Genomic DNA, 19,117 nt, shown 5'->3' on the forward strand with positions numbered 1-19,117 from the left:
GTGAAATTCTTCCATAATTGTGGAGGAGACTGGATGTAGGTTGCATAACACAAGACAACCGAACCAGGATACTTGCTGGTGTTAGCTTTTCTTTTCTCTGCTGTGTTCTGTTTTCTAATAATCATGAGACAAAAATAAATTGTCTCATAAATTTCCGCTGCTAAGTTCAAACAGAATCAGAATTGCAAATCTGTTTTAAAAAGGGTAATAACAGCAACTTAAAAGGAAGACATAGATTCAACCCCTCTTCTCTAAGCCTACCACAACCTTCAATTGGTATCAGGAGCTGAGGTCTCAAGAATCAAGCTTAACCGCTTGGAGCAAAGATCCTATGGCAAACAACTTGGGCACAACCATAGTTGCTTACACCCTCACTGAAGGCCAGTCAAACAACCGGCCACCTTTCTTCAACGGGAAGAACTACTCCTACTGGAAAGAAAGGATAAGGATCTTCATCCAATCCATTGACTACAACATATGGAAAATCGTTGTAAGCGGTCCAAAGATCCCAACAAAAACAAGTGCTGATGGAGTGGTGACTCCAAAAGAAGAAGCTGAATGGAATGAAGATGATAAGAAGAAGATAAAGCTGAATGCTAAAGCAATCAACCTTCTTCACTGTGCTATCAGCTTTGAAGAGTACCGAAAAGTGTCTAGATGCAAGACAGCCAAAGAAATCTGGGAAAAACTCCAGGTTACACACGAAGGCACCAAACAAGTAAAAGAAACGAGGATTGATATGCTGCGAAAAGAGTACGAGATGTTTAGCATGAAGGATGGAGAAAGCATTGATGAAGCATTTGAGAGATTCTCAATCATAATCAACAACCTTGATACTATGGATACAAACTATGCAGAATAAACCTTGGTGAGAAAACTACTTAAAAGCCTCACAAAAGAGTGGGAAAACACTGCCACTGTCCTAACCGAGAGTAACAACATAAGTCCCATAACCTATGATGAGCTGAGAGGAAAACTCCTTGCCTATAAAGCCACACACACAAACACAGACTCAAAGAAAAAGGGAATAGCCCTCAAGTCACAAATAGAACCAAAAGAGAGTGAGTCTAGTGATGGTATTTCAGATGACGAGCTTTTGTTTTTTGCTAGGAGATTTAGAAGGATGATGAAGAGCAAGGGCAAATACAAGGGTTCAAGTTCAAAGGAGCACAAGATAGACTTGAGCAAGGTGACGTGTCATCATTGCAAGGAGGCTGGACACTTCAAGTCAAACTGTCCAAAGCTCAAAAAGGAGGACAAAGGAAAGAAGGAAAGGAAGAGAGTACTCATGGCAGCTTGGGAGGATCTTGAGAATGACTCAAATGAAGAAGAAGAATTTGAAGGATATGACAAAGACTGCTTCATGGCTGAAAACAACAATCTTGATAAGGTAAACTATTATGATTTGACCATTGAGGACTTGCATGCTATTATTGATGATCTCACTTTAAACACATCAAAACTGCTTGATAAATACAATGAATGCAGATCTGAAAGAGATGTGTTAAGAGCTGAAAATAATTTTTTAAAAGAAAAAGTGAAGGAAACTGAATGTGCATTGGACATCATTGAAGAAAACAGATTTCTAAAATCTGAACTTGAAAAATTAAAAGGAAAGCACATTGTGGATCCTTCTCATGAGTTAATTGCTGAAAATGAAAGATTAAATGATAAGATTAAAAGGTTGAATGGTGACTTATCAAAATTTGCTCAAGGTTCCAAAAACTTGGACAAATTACTTGCAAGTCAAAGACCATTGTTTGAAAAATCTGGTTTAGGCTACATAGCCAAGGAAGATGTAGTTTCTAATACTTCCTCTATAAAATTTGTGGCTTCTTCATCAAATACCAAATCCATACCAAGCAAATCAGGTATCGGATATGTTTCAACTTGTGAAGAAAAATTTGATGAAGCAAACACAAGTGAAACTGAGCCTTCACCAAGAACTGGTCCGAGTCCAAACCGGCCAGGTTTGGGTTACATTTCAAAAAATGAGGATGCTTTCAAGAAACCAATATTTTACAACAAAACCTCATTTTCGAAAGGTAAAAATATTCAAAAAAATTCTGGTGAAAACATTTTTGCAAAGAGGAATAATTATAACAAAAATTAGTTTGTCAAAAGAAATGCATCTCCTCCAAAAACCAGAAAATTCCAACCATTTAATCATTTCAAGCAATATAACTCACCTCAATTTCAGCGGCACACATCAGAAAATCATTGTGTTAATTGCAAGAAATTTGGTCACTCATATGCACAATGCTTCATTGAAAAAAGAGTTGTTGGAAACAAAGTTTACAATATTGTTTGTGATTTCAATGCACTTGGGCAACCAAGATGGATTAACTTCAAAGGATCCAAATTAATTTGGATACCTAAGGCTACTTGAAACTCATCATGTAGATTTGCCTAGCATCCAAGAACAAAAAGGACATGTGGTACATGGATAGTGGATGTTCAAGGCACATGACTGGAAGGTCAACCTACTTCATCAAACTAAATAAGTATGATGGAGGTTTTGTGACCTTTGGAAATGATGGTAAAGGTAAAATCATTGCTGTTGGAAAAGTAGGTAATGAGCAATCTACTTTCATTGATGATGTGATTTTGGTATGTAGTTTAAAGCACAATCTTTTGAGTATAAGTCAGCTGTGTGATTTAGGATATTTAGTTGTTTTCAAAAGGCTTGAATGCTGTGTTGTTAATGAAAAGACAAATGAAGTGATGTTTGTTGCCAAGCGCTTCAATAATATGTATGGACTTACTCTTGATGAACTAAAGGATCAAAATGTAGCTTGTCTTCACTCTAAAGAATCTGAAAAGTGGTTATGGCACAAGAGATTGGGTCATGCAAGTATGTTTCAAATAAACAAACTTGTAAAGAAAGAATTAGTAAGATGTCTCCCTTTGATAAAGTTTGACAAAGACATCACTTGTGATGCTTGCCAAATGGGAAAATAAACAAAAAGTTCTTTTAAACCAAAGGAAGACATATCTACTAAAAGACCACTTGAGTTGCTACACATTGATTTATTTGGTCCAACAAGAACTCAAAGCCTAGGTGGTAAACATTATGGTTTAGTAATTGTGGATGACTATACTAGGTTTGGTTAGGTTTTATTTCTTGCTCATAAAAATGAAGCTTTTTCAGCCTTTGAACCTTTTTGCAAGAAACTTCAAAATGAAAAGGATTTAAAAATATCTTCTATAAGAAGAGATCATGGAACTGAATTTGAAAATAATTTGTTTGAATCCTTTTGTGAGGAATTTGGAATATCTCACAACTTCTCTTGTCCAAGAACACCACAACAAAATGGTGTTGTGGAAAGAAGAAATAGATGCATACAAGAGATGACAAGAGCTATGCTTTGTGAGAGTAATGTTCCAAAATTTCTTTGGGCTGAAGCGGTCAATACGGCTTGCCACATTTTGAATAGAACAATCATAAGGAAATTTTTGAAGAAAACCCCTTATGAACTTTGGAAAGGCTACCCACCAAACTTAGATTACTTGCACATCTTTGGATGCAAATGTTTTGTTTTAAATAACAAAGAAAATTTGGATAAATTTGATCCAAAGGCTTATGAGTGTTTGTTTGTAGGATATTCCACAACTAGTAAAGCATATAGGGTTTATCATCAAGATGCTAGAATTATTGAGGAGTCCATGCATGTTACATTTTTGTGATATTAACTTGGTGCAAAGCATTTTGAAAGATTGTGATGCAGGAAATCAAGCTCAAAAGGAGGATGAAACCGCTCAAAATCATGGAAAAGAAAATTCTGGACAAACTGAACCAGAAACTGCAAATGCTGAAAATTCAAGAGACAATTCCATTTTGTCTCATGAATCTGAAGGAAATCCTGCAGTTAGCAGCGCCCAGAATCTCTTGGTGACTGAATCTGCCTCCAAGTCCACCAGACCTCGTGAGTGGAGATTCTTGAAAAATTATCCTGATGAATTTGTCATTGGGGACGTCTCTCATGGAGTGCAAACAAGGTCTTCCACTAGAAAGGCCAATGAAGGATCCAACATTGCCCTTTTATCACAAATAGAGCCTTAAAACGTCAAGGAAGCACTTAGTGACCCTTCTTGGGTTAAAGCTATGGAAGATGAGCTTCTTGAGTTTGAAAAGAACCAAGTATGGACTTTGGTTCCAAGGCCAAGTGGAAAGAAAGTGACCGGCACCAAGTGGATATTTCGAAACAAGTTGGGAGAAGATGGTAGCATTGCAAGAAACAAGGCAAGGCTAGTAGCTCAAGGATATGACCAAGAAGAAGGAATAGACTTTGATGAATCCTTCGCTCCTGTTGCCCGAATGAAAGCCATAAGACTTCTCTTAGCCTATGCTGCATTTTGTGGTTTTAAATTATATCAAATGGATGTGAAATGTGCATTTTTGAATGGTGTGAAAGATAGAGAAGTGTATGTGGAGCAGCCTCCTGGTTTTGAAAATAAAGAACATTCTAATCATGTTTTCAAATTGTCTAAAGCTCTCTATGGTTTAAGACAAGCTCCTAGAGCTTGGTATGAGAGACTTAGCTCTTTTCTTTTGAAAAATGATTTTCAAAGAGGCAGCACTGACACAACTCTATTCATCAAGAACTCTAATGATTCTTTTATTCTAGTCCAAATATATGTTGATGACATTATTTTTAGATCAGCAAATGAATCCCTTTGTTCTGAATTTGGAAAACTCATGACAAGTGAATTTGACATGAGTATGATGGGTGAACTAAATTTCTTCCTTGGGCTGCAAATTAAACAAACTGAAAAAGGTATTTTCATTCATCAAGAAAAGTATGCCAAGAAATTAGTTAAGAAATTTGGTATGGAAAATGCCAAATCTATGGGAACACCCGTGCATCCTAGTTCTAAGTTAGATAAGGGAGAAGCTGAGAAAGATGTTGATGAGACTAAGTATAGAGGAATGATTGGTTCTCTTATGTACTTAACTTCCTCTAGACCCGATATTGTGCAAAGTGTTGGATTGTGTTCTAGGTTCCAATCCAAACCTAAAGAGTCACATCTTTCTGCAGTTAAAAGGATCATTAGATATGTTCATGGCACATCCAACTTTGGTCTATGGTATCCTAAGATTGATGATTTTTCTGCAGTTGGTTATTGTGATGCAGATTTTACTGGTGATAGAGTTGATAGAAGGAGCACTTCTAGTTTATGTTGCTTCCTTGGAAAGTCCTTAAATGTTTGGTCAAGTAAGAAGCAAACAACAGTGGCCTTATCCACTGCAGAGGTTGAGTATATAGCTGCTTCTTCTTGTTACTCTCAGCTTTTATGGTTAAAAACACAGCTTGCAGATTACAAATTAAAGGCTAAAAATATTCCCTTGATGTGTGATAATATGAGTGCCATTAATATTTCTAAAAATCCAGTTTTGCACTCAAGGACGAAGCATATTGAAGTGAAATTTCACTCAATAAGAGAACATGTCCAAAAGGGGGATATTAGTATTCAATTTGTTAAATCTGAGGAGTAATTAGCAGATATTTTTACAAAACCATTAGCTAAGGATAGATTCTGTATGCTTAGGACTTGTCTAGGAATTTTGAGTTATGATTCTTTATTTGAAAACTGCTGATGTATTTGCTGGAGATTTTTGTCTCATAAACAGGTATGAGACAATTCTGGGCAGGTGATGAACGTCTCCATCAAGCCAGCGTGTTCTGGGCTTGTTTCACATGAAAGATAATCTGGGCCAACCTCAAAATCAGATCTAGAGTGGTCCATTGTGTTTCCTTAAATCCAACCATCTCTGGGCCCATATGTGAATGTTACATTTTTTTTGGTTGATGGGCTAGGTGTTTATTTTTAATAATTTTTCATTTAATGTTTATAATCCAAAAAGATTTTTAGGTTTTTTTTTGTTTTTCAAAATTTAAGATTCATTTCCTATTTTATTTTCAAATCAAATCAAATCTTAAATTTATGAGGTCAGGTCTTTTCATGTCATTTCAAAAAGTGATGCAGTTGCATGGTTTTGGAAAACCACTTTTGGGTACGGTTACCAACACTCCCTCTCTTTCCTCCATAACTTTTCCTCAAACCCTTCGGTTTCTTCCCTCTCACTCCACTATCTCTCTTCCATCAAAAGCTTCAATTTAACCAAAAATGGGGAAGAAAGTCATTGCTAAAAGAGCACCACGTGAGAAAATCCATAAACTTCCAGGATATCCAAGACCATTAACTCGTTCTCAAGACACCACTTTTACTCCTTCACCTTCTCCTCCTACCTCTCCTCCTCGCACAGTTCCCATGGCGCGAACCAAGACCACTCCAAGGTACCCTGCTCCTGCCAAACCGACACCACCACCTAAGGCAACGCCATCCAAACCAAGTCCCTCAAAACCTAGTTCGTCCAAGGGTAAGCATCCTACCGTTGAAGAACCTATTCCTGAGACAACAAAACCTAAGCCAAGGTCTGTTCCTGTGCGTTCACAAAGAGGTAACCCTCATTGCCCTCTCAAATCTGTTAGAGAACCAGACATTGATCCTTTTGCTTACAAATCACACTTCATGACATCTCACTCAGATTATAACCCCATCGTTTCAAATCTGTCATGAACCATGATTTTTATGAGGGAGTTATTCAGTATCGTACTCTATGTCCTTCTTTTCTTGCTGATTTACCAGATTTGAAAAAGAAAGGTTTTCCTTTTGTTGAAAATTTGGAATTTTTAGACTGGAATCAACTTTTCAAAATAAAAAAACCTGTATATCCTCAGTTAGTCAAAGAATTTTATGCAAACATGACTTATCATGAAGGAAGTGTGCATTCTTATGTTAAGGGCATAGACATTATCTTGAATAATGAAACTATCAGTGAATCCTTGAAGTACACTGATGTTGGGCCGTGTGCTTATACATCTGTGAAGTGGGATGAAGGTGTTGGTATCTCTTACCATGATGCTCTGACTCACATTTGTGAACATGTTTCCTTAATTGATGGCATCACACCCACTCATAAAGCCCTCGGATATGAACGCGCTCAGTTGCACCGTATTGTCAACCACATTTTAATTCCTCAAAGTGGTTCATATCAAAGGGTTTCTTACACAGACACACTTGTTTTGTATGCCCTAATCACTAAAACAGAAATATCTTTTGCCTATTTGATGGCTAGATACATGTTTGATTCTGTTAGAAGTGTGAAAGATAAAGCACTACCTTATGGCATGTTTTTGACTTGCATATTTGAGACTTTTGGTGTTGACCTGTCAAATGAGGCTTATGAAAATAAACATTCATACCTAAAAGGGGGTGGTTCAGTGAAACAGCAAAAAGGACCAACTCGATCTGAGAGAGTGGTTCTAGATGATGATGATGAAGAGTACATCCCAGATGAATCTCCTCCTCCTTCCACTGAGGGTACATCCATTTCCACTGGGAAGAAATCTGCTCTGCTAAATGTGGTCAAGGATGTTGCTCAAGAGTTTGTTTCCCAATCAAATCACTTAATTGCCATGAGCAAGGAACAAAGGAAGCTAGCTAGGAAGCATGAGAACTTCCTGAAAAAATCAAGAGATAGGGTGGTTGTGCTCATGACCTTCATTGATAACCTTAATAATGATGAAGACATTGCCACTGATGTTGAAGAGGAAGCTGCTTCGGAGGGGGATGGTTATGATGCCTAGGATTTGTCTCATAAAAACTGTTGCTGCTGCTCTCTTTTTGTCTCATGAATTCTGTTTCTTTAGCTATTTTTGAACTGTTTTATTTTGGATGACTGTAATAACTCTAGATATTGCTGCACCTTTGGTAGCTTAGTCAGTACTTTGCACTATGGACTAACTCTTTTCTGCAGGATGCAAGACTTTGTTTTTGTTGGTCTTGCTTATTATCCACCCTTGATGACAAAAGGGGGAGTAATAGCAATAGGATAATAGATTCAAGTACTTCTTTTGGATTAGTTTGCTGATGGTATTAGCTTGATATTGGGCTGATTATGTGATGTTGCTTGACTGATATCCCTTAGCCAAGATAAATATATTTTAGCTCTTTATTGTGCTCTCTTTGAAATCAAAGAAAATTAGGAACCAAGAGGAAAGCACAAATTCAGGGGGAGCTAATCTTGAAAAGAAAAGGGGGAGCAACATAAGAGCAAATGACAAAAATCAAAGGGAGTTTCCAAACCTTACTCAAATATATTTCCTTTTGATGATTGCTTAAACTATGTTTGTCATCAAGGGGGAGATTATTGAGTTAAGAAATTAACTAAATTAATTAGTGATGACAAACATTATTTTTGGGCAAAATAAATAATTAAGTGTTGATTATTTATATCTACATATTAACTAATTGTTTATTGTTGCAGGCCAAATGTTAATAGCCCAAAAGGAATGAAAAGCAATCAGCAAGAATATTGGGATGAAAGCAAAATAAAAAGCCCAAGCAAAAACAAAGAAAGAAGCCAAAGAAATTAAATCGGGCCAAGCATACCAATACCCGATCCAAGCCCGATCTGGTTTCAGAAATGCAAATCCCTCTCTTTTGCTTAACCAAAAGCAACGTTCCTCTCCTTTCTAATCAAGTCACATCAAGGTTTCAGAAAAGCAAGAAAGAGAAAGAGAAAAAGCTTCCTCCCTAAGCTAGTAACCAAAAAAGCAAGAGAGAGAGAAAATTTACGCTTGAAGCACAGAAAGCTAAAACAAAAAATCCAAACCAAATCAAGCTTTGGTTAATGGTAATCCATCTCATCTTGCATGCATCAGATCTTCTTATCTTCTCCCAACTCTCTGCTCTATCCAAAAATGGCATTCAAGGGAAATTTGTTCTCTGCCCTATTCTGCTTCACATCTACGGTCACAAGTGATACTTGGGGACCAAGTAATTTTTCAATGGCTAAGATCAAGTTGACCATGAGAAGATTTCTATGGTTACTGCTTTGTGGCCTCCGGTCAAGATGAAGAAGTCAGAAGCAAAGTTTCTACTCTAAGATTTAACGAGAAAAAGTGATTCTGTGGGTTGGTGAAGCTCAAGGCTCAAGGTATTGACCTTGGAAGAAGAACCCAGCAACATGCAAGGAGAATAAAAGAAGACTTATTGCTCATTCAGAAGGTAAGGAGAGAAAACTAGAGTTTGTGAGTTGAGTTATGTAAAGTTTCTCTACTTGGATAATGCTCTCTTTCAAAGAAGCATTCGGCCAACACTGAAGAATTGTATCTGAGGTTTGCAAATCTGGTTTTGCACATAGCAAAGAGGCTGCTGATGAAGTCAATCTCCTTCATGTTTTTACTGATTGTAATGTACTTTTCCAAGTTTATCTTTCTGTAATTTCTTGTGAGAAAAGGCATTGTGAGAAAGCTCAAGTAAAAGCCATGAGTGGAAAAAGGTTGAGTGATACACTTGAGAGAAAAGCCTAGAGTTATTTTTCTGATTTCTTTAGGTTGGCTAAGTGTCTTGTATCTTGTACCTGTTTGGTATCCCTTTCTTAGTTGGGTTAGCACTAAGAGTGAATAGTTAGGAGTTAGCATAGCCAATGTCAAGTTAGGATAGAACTTGAGTGTGAAATTGGTGTCTGTAATTCTGTTAACTATAGTGAAATTCTTCCATAATTGTGGAGGAGACTGGATGTAGGTTGCATAACACAAGGCAACCGAACCAGGATACTTGCTGGTGTTAGCTTTTCTTTTCTCTGATGTGTTCTGTTTTCTAATAATCATGAGACAAAAATAAATTATCTCATAAATTTCTGCTGCTAAGTTCAAACAGAATCAGAATTACAAATCTGTTTTAAAAAGGGTAATAACAGCAACTTAAAAGGAAGACATAGATTCAACCCCTCTTCTCTAAGCCTACCACAACCTTCAACTTTTTTTTATTTGCTTCTTATATAAAATCCTGAATCTTAGCAATTAATTATAAAAAAAATTTACATTAGTAATCGTTTCGTTACATTAGTAATCGTTTCGTCTGTATTTGGATGCACTATAAAAGCAAAAACGAAGAATAATATCACATTTTATAATATGTTTGGTTAAGAAATAGGAATAAAATATACATCTTTATACATATTTCTTAGTCTATCAGCCTCCACTTAAGATATATACGTAGTGTTTGTTTTGAGGTACTGGTACTAAAACTGAAGAATTTAAATTTAGTATTATGTTTGTTAGTTTAAAGACTATTATTAAAATTTCAGTCTCTGTCCTCAAAATTTTAGTATTTTAATACTTCTAAAAAGTGGAGATACAAGAGACTAAAATTTTTTAGGACAGAAACTGAAAATTTAATAATAATTTTTATCTAAAATATCCCAATTTCAATTAATAAATTTCAACTTTATTCTTTATGCAAATTAAATTAAAATTTTATTCTTATTTCAATCTTTGTCTCCCATTTTACACCAAATACAATATTAAAACTTATTTCAGTCTTTGTCTCTCAGTCCAGTCTTTATCGCTAATATATTTTGTAAATACTAGAGCTTGCCCTTACTTTATCAAAATCCTAGCTTCATCTTTTCTTTCATTATGCAGTTGCGCAACCAACAAAGAAGAAGAAAAGTTCGTCCAATCTGGTGTCATTCCTTCTTATTTTTCTTCTTCTTTCTCTTCTACTTTTGTCTCTCTCCTATGCTTTTACTGGTGTCGTAACTGGAGAAGCAATAGTGAAGAAGATGAAAGGGCAAAAAAGATGAAAGAAGAGTATGAAAGTGGAGTAAAGAAAATAAAGGATTAAGAAGATGAAAGAAGGTGGATGTTACAATATACTACTGTATTGTTTGGAATTTTGAAACTTTCTTACATTATTAATAGGGTAAAAAACTTAAATAAACCAAAGAGAGATCTTTATTACCTAAATCAGCCAAAACAAGAAATTTTTCAACAATCCACCAAGTAGCAAATATATATAATTCGAATCAATATGATTCGAACTCCAAATGCAAGTAATTCGAAACAATTTGATTCGAATTACGTTTAAGACAAATTGCATGTAATTCGAATAAAGTAGATTCGAATTAGTAAAGCATAAATCGAATCAAGTCGATTCGAACTAGTAGGAAAACGTGACTAGAGGGAGTTCGAATCATATTGATTCGAATTACTCATTGTTGGTGTCAAAGGGAAATTCGAATTAACTTGATTCGAATTACTAGTAAGTTGCCTATATAAGGAGTTTGAACCAAGCTCATTCGAATCAGTTTCATTTCCTCATACCCCACCAAATCCCAGAGAAAACGACGCAGAATCTGTTTGACAAAGACTCAAGAGGCAGATTAACGCGATGGGGGACGATCTGGGAAGGCTGTATCGTTTGGATGGAGTCGCTCACATCGCCGGGGTGATCAACGATGAGGTTAGTGATTTTTAATAGTGGTATATGTTTAGTGGTTTTTAATAGTGGTATATGTGTAGTGGTTTTTAATAGTGGTATATGTTTAGTAGTTTTTAATAGTGGTATATGTTTAGTTGTTTATAATAGTGGTAAATGTTTAGTGGTTTTTGTTGTTACTATATTTTAGTGGTTTATTAAAGTGGTATTGTAAGTGGTTTATTAAAGTGGAATTGGTAGTGGTTTATTAAAGTGGTATTGCTAGTGGTTTATATAAGTGGTTTTGCATGCGGTTTTGTATAGTGGTTTTCTATGTGGTTTTGTTGATGTTTTTGTTAGCGGTTTACGTAGGTGGTTATGGTAGTTGTTAATTTGAAATTAATTAATTAAAGTATAGGATTTTTTAAGTGTAAAAATTAATTAAAATTTCAAATTTAAGACTAGTTTTTAATTTGTTCTAATCATGCGGTCCTTTTATTTCGCAGCCCCGGCGCTGCATATCGAGTATGCGGCGGCAGTAGGGAATGCGACTGGATGAGCGGTACGTTCCGTACTTGCAGATGGTCGGATTATATCATCTTGCGAGACTGAACGACAGATGGTTCTGATTAGACGAGCCACTTGTGAGTGCATTCGTCGAGCGGTGGCGTCCAGAGACGCACACTTTCCATATGTCGTTCGGAGAGTGCACGATCACACTTCAGGACGTGGCGTACCAGTTGGGGTTGCCAGTGGACGGACATTACGTCAGTGGTTGCCTGACGGATTTCCATGTATACATACAGGGTGGTCGGCCAGCTTGGCAGTGGTTTCAGGAGTTGCTGGGTGTGTTACCCCCCTCGAGCCAAATTCAAAAGTACGCAGTGAACTGCAGCTGGTTCCAGGAGACCTTCGGAGAGTGCCCCGAGGGGGCAGACGAGGAGACAGTTAGGCGCTTTGCCCGTGCCTATATCATGATGTTGTTGGGCACCCAGCTTTTTGCCAACAAGTCCGGCAATCGTATTCACATCAGATGGCTACCGTACGTGGCTAGGCTTGAGGATATGGGTGACTACAGTTGGGGGTCAGCCGCGCTTGCATGGCTATACCGGTGTATGTGCCGAGTGGCCGACAGACATGTCGTGAAGTTAGCTGGGCCATTACAGTTACTTCAGTCCTAGATATTTTGGCGTTTTCCTAGATTTTGGCCTGATGGGTTTGATACGTTTAGCTGGCCTCTGGTATCCAGGTACGACTATCTCATTATATTATGTTTAATTAATCTATGAATTTAAGTTATCGCCTGTAATTGTTATTCTACCGTGTTACACTAATGATTGACTTCATAAATTAACGGCCTTTTCAGGTGATCAGGTTACAATCCTGGGGTTAGCGAGAAGGGACCTCGGGTTCAGATGACCCGGCTGAGGATCGACATGTTACAGCCTAGGGATGTGAGTATGCTAAGCACCCATGTTTAGTCAATGTAATTTTAGACTTCCATAAATAGATCTTCTAATGTATTGGGGATTCTTTTTTCAGTTTATCTGGATGCCATATAGCAGACCAGAGGTCGTTCAAGTGGTCCATCCGGAGGTGTTGGAGCCTCGTCATACGGCTTTATGGCATTTTGTTATCTCGCTGATATATTTTGCCATGGTTGAGTGGCACCAGGTTGATCGGGTGTTACCACAGTTTGGAGGAGTACAGACTTACCCACGTCCCGCCCTGAACATCGACTTCTTGATGTCGAAGGACGGTAGAGGAGGTGATCGTTGGTTTCCGTCCCAGTTACACCACTGGCATCTTCACTGGGAGACACGTGTGGAGCACGTCCTTCGGTTTGACGTTGTGCTGGACCCGGGGCCGTCACATGACTTCTTGGACTGGTGGCATCAGCACGGAAAGAGGTTTTTGTCACCGGAGATGTTCTTGGGGGATCCTAAAGACATTCCTATTCCAGTTGAGGCTACACAGAGGGGTGTTGGAACAGTTCCCGACATGGACATAGTTGACGACATTCCCGATAGGCGACGGGTTAACAGGAGAGCTCGTATAGGGACATGGCGTAGCGACCGGGAGTGGAGGTGGCTTGACCATGCTATCGAGGAGGGTGAGCAGGCAGGGAGGGGTCGTGGACGAGGATGGCGTCGTGGCGGCCGACGGAGAGGGGCTGCAGCGCACCATATCGGGGGTGATCATGGTGACGATGCCGTTGCAGGGGGTGCTGCTCATGGTGGTGTTATACCCGATGCTGGCAGAGCTGCTGGAGAGTTACATGGGTCGGTTATGGGAGATCCTTCGGGTCATGTTGACGCTGGACTGGGGGAGGGGCCTCTCGGAGATTACTTTGTTGGTGTTCCTGGCGACAATCATACACTACATGAGAGTACACGATGGGTCAGTCCGGGAACCATGTATTCAGACTTTCTTGCCGGTGATGGTCTTGATGCCGACTACGGTGGGGACCACTTCCTTGACGAGATCACTGCCATCATGCAGAAGGATGAGGCTGCCCGTCGAGTTGGTCAGACTTCGGGGTCACAGGCACATTTAGATGTAGATCTGAATGAGCCTCCATCCGTACCTCAGACTGAGCATTTTGCCCTGGGTGGTACACCACCATCAGCAGCTTGTGCTGGATCACAGTCAGTTGTCAGGCCTTCTTCATCCTGGCCGTTACATATCCAGCCTACCAGACTTGCCCAGCCACCCCAGGATGATGAGGAGGATGACATAGAGGATGAGGAGCCGCTGATCCGGAGAGGTCACAGGACACGGGTTTCTCGACGTTGCTTCACGGGATCGCATCTTTTTAGATGATTTGTGTAGTGTCTTGTTTGTTAGTTCATTGTCGGTGTCGATTGCTACATACTTATCTTTATGTATTTCCGTTATCACTGTTGTATGTACTAGTCATATACTTCATCAATTGATGTCTGTATGTTTATAAGTGGTTACATTGTATCAGGCACTATGAGAACTATGTTACTTTGCTTATTTATATTAGTTCCGTTACTTACCTTGCAAAATCCGGTAATTTAGAGAATCCTTTTTAATGTTTATGCTACGCACTTTTTGAGAGCAACTCACGTTCATCACATATGTACATAGGCCTGGAACGAATTTAGAGAATCCTTTTTTAATGTTTATGCTACGCACTAATTCGAAACAACCAAAGTTGAACTATATACACATAATTCGAATCAGGTTAATTCAAACTTCAACAATGAGTAATTCGAATCAATATGATTCGAACTCCCTCTAGTCACATTTGCCTACTAGTTCGAATCGACTTGATTCGATTTATGCTTCACTAATTCGAATCTACTTTATTCGAATTACATGCAATTTATCTTAAAAGTAATTCGAATCAAGTTGTTTCAAATTACTTGCATCTGGAGTTCGAATCATGTTGATTTGAATTATATATATTTGCTACTTGGTGGATTGCTGAAAAATTTCTTGTTTTGGCTGATATAGGTAATAAAGATATCTCTTTGGTTTATTTAGGTTTTTTACCCTTATTAATATTATAATTAAAAATTATTTTATTTTGACCAATTTTTCTTGTTTGATATGGGCAAAGTCTAAGAAAAAAATCCAAATCCACCCGACCTAGATACAACAAGAAATCTGGATCGTGAATCAACTTCTTCTTCAACCACTATGTTGAAGCAAAAATAGGGCTCCCCAATAACCTCAAGGTTCAAAAACGCTGCCGACCTATCAAGAGTTCAAAGCTGCCACCTGTCACTGCACACAACTCTTTCAGGACGCCGCCAGTTCCTGACCACTGTTGTGCCACTACAATACTTAGTGCGCTTTCCTCTTCGGTCATGATACTTCCATGGTCGTCCAGAGTTTCGATAATACACCGCTGATCGGCTTCTCGTCGTTATAGGTTCAAACTTGGGTTCCATATCTGCTGTTTTGTATATTAAAGACCTGGTGAATTGGCGTCTGTTCCTCTTTTGACCTTCGTTGTTGTCCCCGCTACAGGTGACTTCGTCTGTGTGCTATTACTACTACAGGTAAACACTATCCTCTATGGTTTTCCCTTTCTTTTGATTCACTGTAAATTTGAATTTTACCTTTTTTATTTAAATAAAATGCAATAATTTTTCAATGGTCTATCTGCTTTTTTATTTTTAGATATTGTTAAATCAATTTTTTGCATTGCAATACCCATTTACTTGTTTTATACTTATTTTATTTTGGGATTTAGCAATTTAGTCATTTGATAAATAATTTTTGTCTATAAAAATAATGTTATGTAGACTGATACGAATTTATTATTAAGTTTTGTTAATAATTTATGCCTAATTATCATTGTGTAGTGTTTAATTTATTAGGCAAAAAATAAATAACTTACACATTTTGATGTTGTTTAATTTATTCATTTGTAAGTCTAAATTTTGGAACTTTATCCGAAGGCATTTAGATGAATGTGAGTATGAGCATGAGGATAGTATTTTTTATGATGAGAAGTATTCTGGTGATGAGTCATATTTAGATGAGTTGCAATTGCAAGAGCAGGAAGAAGAGTTAGGTGATAAGTTAAACGGTGAGGAGATATTTGAAGAATTGACAGATTATGATTATAATGATGCATATGGATTGGATTCAATTGAGGATTTATTGAAACTTGACTTTTTAAGTATTGGTGAGGTTGAAGTTGACAAGTTTCACTTTCGAACCCTAGCCATTACTTTTGAATTTTACAACAGATTTGCAAAGGGCCAGGGTTTCAGTGCAAGAAAAGACAAAAAACTGGAAGAACTCAAATGACGAGACCTACTTGCAGAGATTTGTGTGTTTTCGACAAGAATACCGATTAGAAAAGTGGTACACTTTGCCAAAAAGAAAAAGGGAACCAAAGACTGAGACAAGAACTGGGTGCGAAGCACAATTCCAAGTCAAGTTTATAGGGATAACTGGAAGATGGAATGTGACCCGATTTTCAAATGTTTATAACCATGAACTATTGAAAGGACGATTGAGTAGGTTATTTCCAGGTCATCGGAGTATGTCCAAAGCTGAAATTGCAATCATGAACAACATGTGCAAGTCAGGAATTAGCACATCCCAGGTTTATGCTTTGCTAGCAAATCAATGTGGTGGTTTTAACAAGTTGAACTATGATCCTAGAGACCTGTACAATCAAATAGCTAAGATGAGGCGTGAGATTCCAGAGAATGTGGGTAGAGCATTAAATTTTTTGGAAGAGATGGCTGCAAAGGATAAATCTTTATACTACCAAGAGCTTCGGGTGACGGATGGAAGGTTACTAAATCTCTTTTGGTGTGATGGTTTATGTAGAGAGAACTATGAATTATTTGGAGATGTTGTTGCATTTGAGGCTACATACAACCAAAATAAATATAAGTGTCCTTTTGTTGTGTTCACAGGTGTCAACCATCACAACCAAACTGTTGTCTTTGCTGCATGCCTTGTAACAGATGAGACTGATGAGACTTATATATGAGTGTTGCAACAATTTTTGGAGGCAATGAATGGTAGAGCCCCATCCTCTGTGATAATTGATGGGGCAAGGGCGATGAAGAATGCGATTGAGAAAGTATTCCCTGGTACTCACCACAAATTGTGTGCTTGGCATCTCCTGCGTAATGCAACGACAAATATGTGTAGTCCTCGTTTCACATCTAAGTTTAAGGATTGTATGTTAGGAAATTACGAAATTCCAGTGTTTCATAGCAAGTGGAAAACATTGGTAGAGGAATTTGGGGTTGAGGAAAAGGAATGGCTAAATAAAATTTATGAGAAACGTCGATCATGGGCAACATGTTACATCCGAGGGAAGTTCTTTGCTGGATTTAGGACTACTGCGAGGGTTTGCATTCATTGATTGGGAAGTATACTAAGTCTCATTATGACTTTTCCGAGTTCATTGAGCACCTCCAACGACTGTTGGGTCATATGCGGTTTAGGAAATTTTATGCTGAATATGAATCTGCTCGTGGAGTTCCAATTATGCAAACTTGTATTGAACCCCTTGAGATGTGTTCTGTTGATACTTGCACAAGGGAGGTATTCCTTTTAGTTAGGCCTATTCTTGTTCGGTCGGGTGCAATGAGAGTCGTGGATTACCAAAATGGAGACAATAATGTAACTTATTATGTTTGTAAGTATGCCAAACCAACAAATGTGTGGGAGGTTGAGTGGGTGGATAATGGTAACACAGTCACTTTTTCATGCATGCGTATGGAATCATTCGACATTTCCTGTGAACACATTATCTCTGTATTGGTCCGTAGGAATGTGCATGACATCCTTAAATGTCTAGTGTTGCATAGATGGACTAAGAAAGCAAAAGAATCTATGTCTGAGTCAAGCAGTTTTACTAGCGGATTGCAAGCCAGTAGTCGACTTTGTATCCTCAATGAGTGTGCTAGGATGATGCAGAGGTTGCATGTGCTACTATAGAGAGGTTCCATGAAGCAAGAGATTTTATGCTTGATCTTTATAGCTCATACAAAGTACATGATGAAGGGAACACGCCTTTGAAACTTGGACTGGGAGGTGGTGCCAATCCGAAAGGGCTTAGTGGTCGGAAAAAGCCCCAACATTGCAGCAATTGCAAGAAGCCTGGTTATAATAAAACTTCTTGTTCAAAGCGCAATGAAAATCCTTTCCGTACACAAGGTAGTTCTACCCCTCAAGCTGATGTAAGTGGACAAAAATGATATATAATTTTTTATTCACTCATTTGATATTGGAATTGCTCCACAGTGCTAATTTAAAGTGTCATTGATGTATAAAATTTTGACGGTTCTAGGCAAACTATGATGGGGAATGCATGGATAATGTGGAATATGAAACTCAAAGTGGTGTGAACCTTGGGATTAGATATAGCTTTGTTCGTGATTAATTTTGAGAGTTGATTAGGGGAATATGCATGTAATGTCCCAAGATTTTTCTGAAACACTTTATATTTAATTTCTTCTATTGCTATCCTACCTTCTAATTTTATCAAAAATACCTATTCTAATCCCAAAACTAAACCCACTAACACTCTCACACAAAACACCTATGCACAGAGAAAACAAAAAAGAAAAAGAGGAATGAGGGGTTCAATGGAGACGAGGAAAGGGAAAGACAGCGCCAGCAGAGGGAGGTTCGCCATCACAATCGCAGACGAAACTCACAGAGAGGCTCGAGGAAGGAGAGTGATGCGCGTGCGAGAGAAAGAGAATGAATACTTAAGATAGAGAAAGAGACCACGACGGAGAAGAAGGAAGAGGTGTTGCCTCTGCCGCCACCAAGTTGTCGCCGCCGCCATAGAACCCAAGAGAGAGACTTTGAGAAAGGGGAAGGAAAACGCGACGGAGTTTGTCGCTGGCAAGGGGGGTGTTGGTAGTGGGAGTTGTCGTCGCTGCTGTTATTGTGGAAGGGGGCCGTCGTCGAGCTGTGTGGCACTATTGTCACCAGACAAACCACCGCTGGAGCCTCTGCCAGCTTGACCTAGCTCTGTCTTTTATTCTTCCTTCACTGGAGCCTTCCGTCACTGCCCTTACCCTTTTGAAAACGCCTCGCACCTTAGCTTTGTCAGTTTTGTTTCACCACCATTCTAGCCTGGTTAGTGGTTGCTTGTTCTGTTTTGGCTTTGCCACTATTTTACCACCGCCATTGATGATGTTGTCGTTGCTCTGCCTTTAGCCGTTGTTGCTGTGTGCCATTGGTTTGCTGCTCCCGCTCCATTATGTCTCAATTTGTTGTTTTGCTTGCCTGTCAGAGCTGCCGCTGCCCCGGTCCAAATTCTGCACTCTTTCTTTCCATTCTACTTCAACTATCCTCACCCTTTAATTCGGCAATTTGGATTTGG

General features: G+C 38.5%; 2 protein-coding genes across 2 annotated transcripts; both read left to right on the top strand.

Moving 5' to 3' along the window:
- The first annotated feature begins 11,244 nt into the window (after nucleotides 1-11,244).
- LOC112717463 (protein MAIN-LIKE 1-like) lies at nucleotides 11,245-12,452 on the top strand. The gene is made up of 4 exons (XM_025769483.1): nucleotides 11,245-11,316; nucleotides 11,632-11,639; nucleotides 11,778-11,833; nucleotides 11,905-12,452. Exons 1-4 carry the CDS (start codon nucleotides 11,245-11,247, stop codon nucleotides 12,450-12,452), a joined length of 684 nt encoding a protein of 227 aa, XP_025625268.1.
- A 4,331-nt stretch (nucleotides 12,453-16,783) lies between these two features.
- On the top strand, nucleotides 16,784-17,140 carry LOC140175624 (protein FAR1-RELATED SEQUENCE 7-like). Its single transcript, XM_072204150.1, has one exon. It carries the CDS (start codon nucleotides 16,784-16,786, stop codon nucleotides 17,138-17,140), a length of 357 nt encoding a protein of 118 aa, XP_072060251.1.
- The last annotated feature ends 1,977 nt before the right edge of the window (nucleotides 17,141-19,117 follow it).

Source organism: Arachis hypogaea, chromosome 10, assembly GCF_003086295.3.
Source record: "Arachis hypogaea cultivar Tifrunner chromosome 10, arahy.Tifrunner.gnm2.J5K5, whole genome shotgun sequence".
NCBI lineage: Eukaryota > Viridiplantae > Streptophyta > Magnoliopsida > Fabales > Fabaceae > Arachis > Arachis hypogaea.

Coding starts and splice junctions, on each gene's coding strand:
- LOC112717463 (XM_025769483.1), top strand. CDS start 11,245: ATGGGGGACGATCTGGGAAGGCTGTATCGTTTGGATGGAGTCGCTCAC. Junction 11,834..11,904: donor GGAATGCGACTGGATGAGCG/GTACGTTCCGTA, acceptor GGTTCTGATTAG/ACGAGCCACTTGTGAGTGCA.
- LOC140175624 (XM_072204150.1), top strand. CDS start 16,784: ATGAATGGTAGAGCCCCATCCTCTGTGATAATTGATGGGGCAAGGGCG.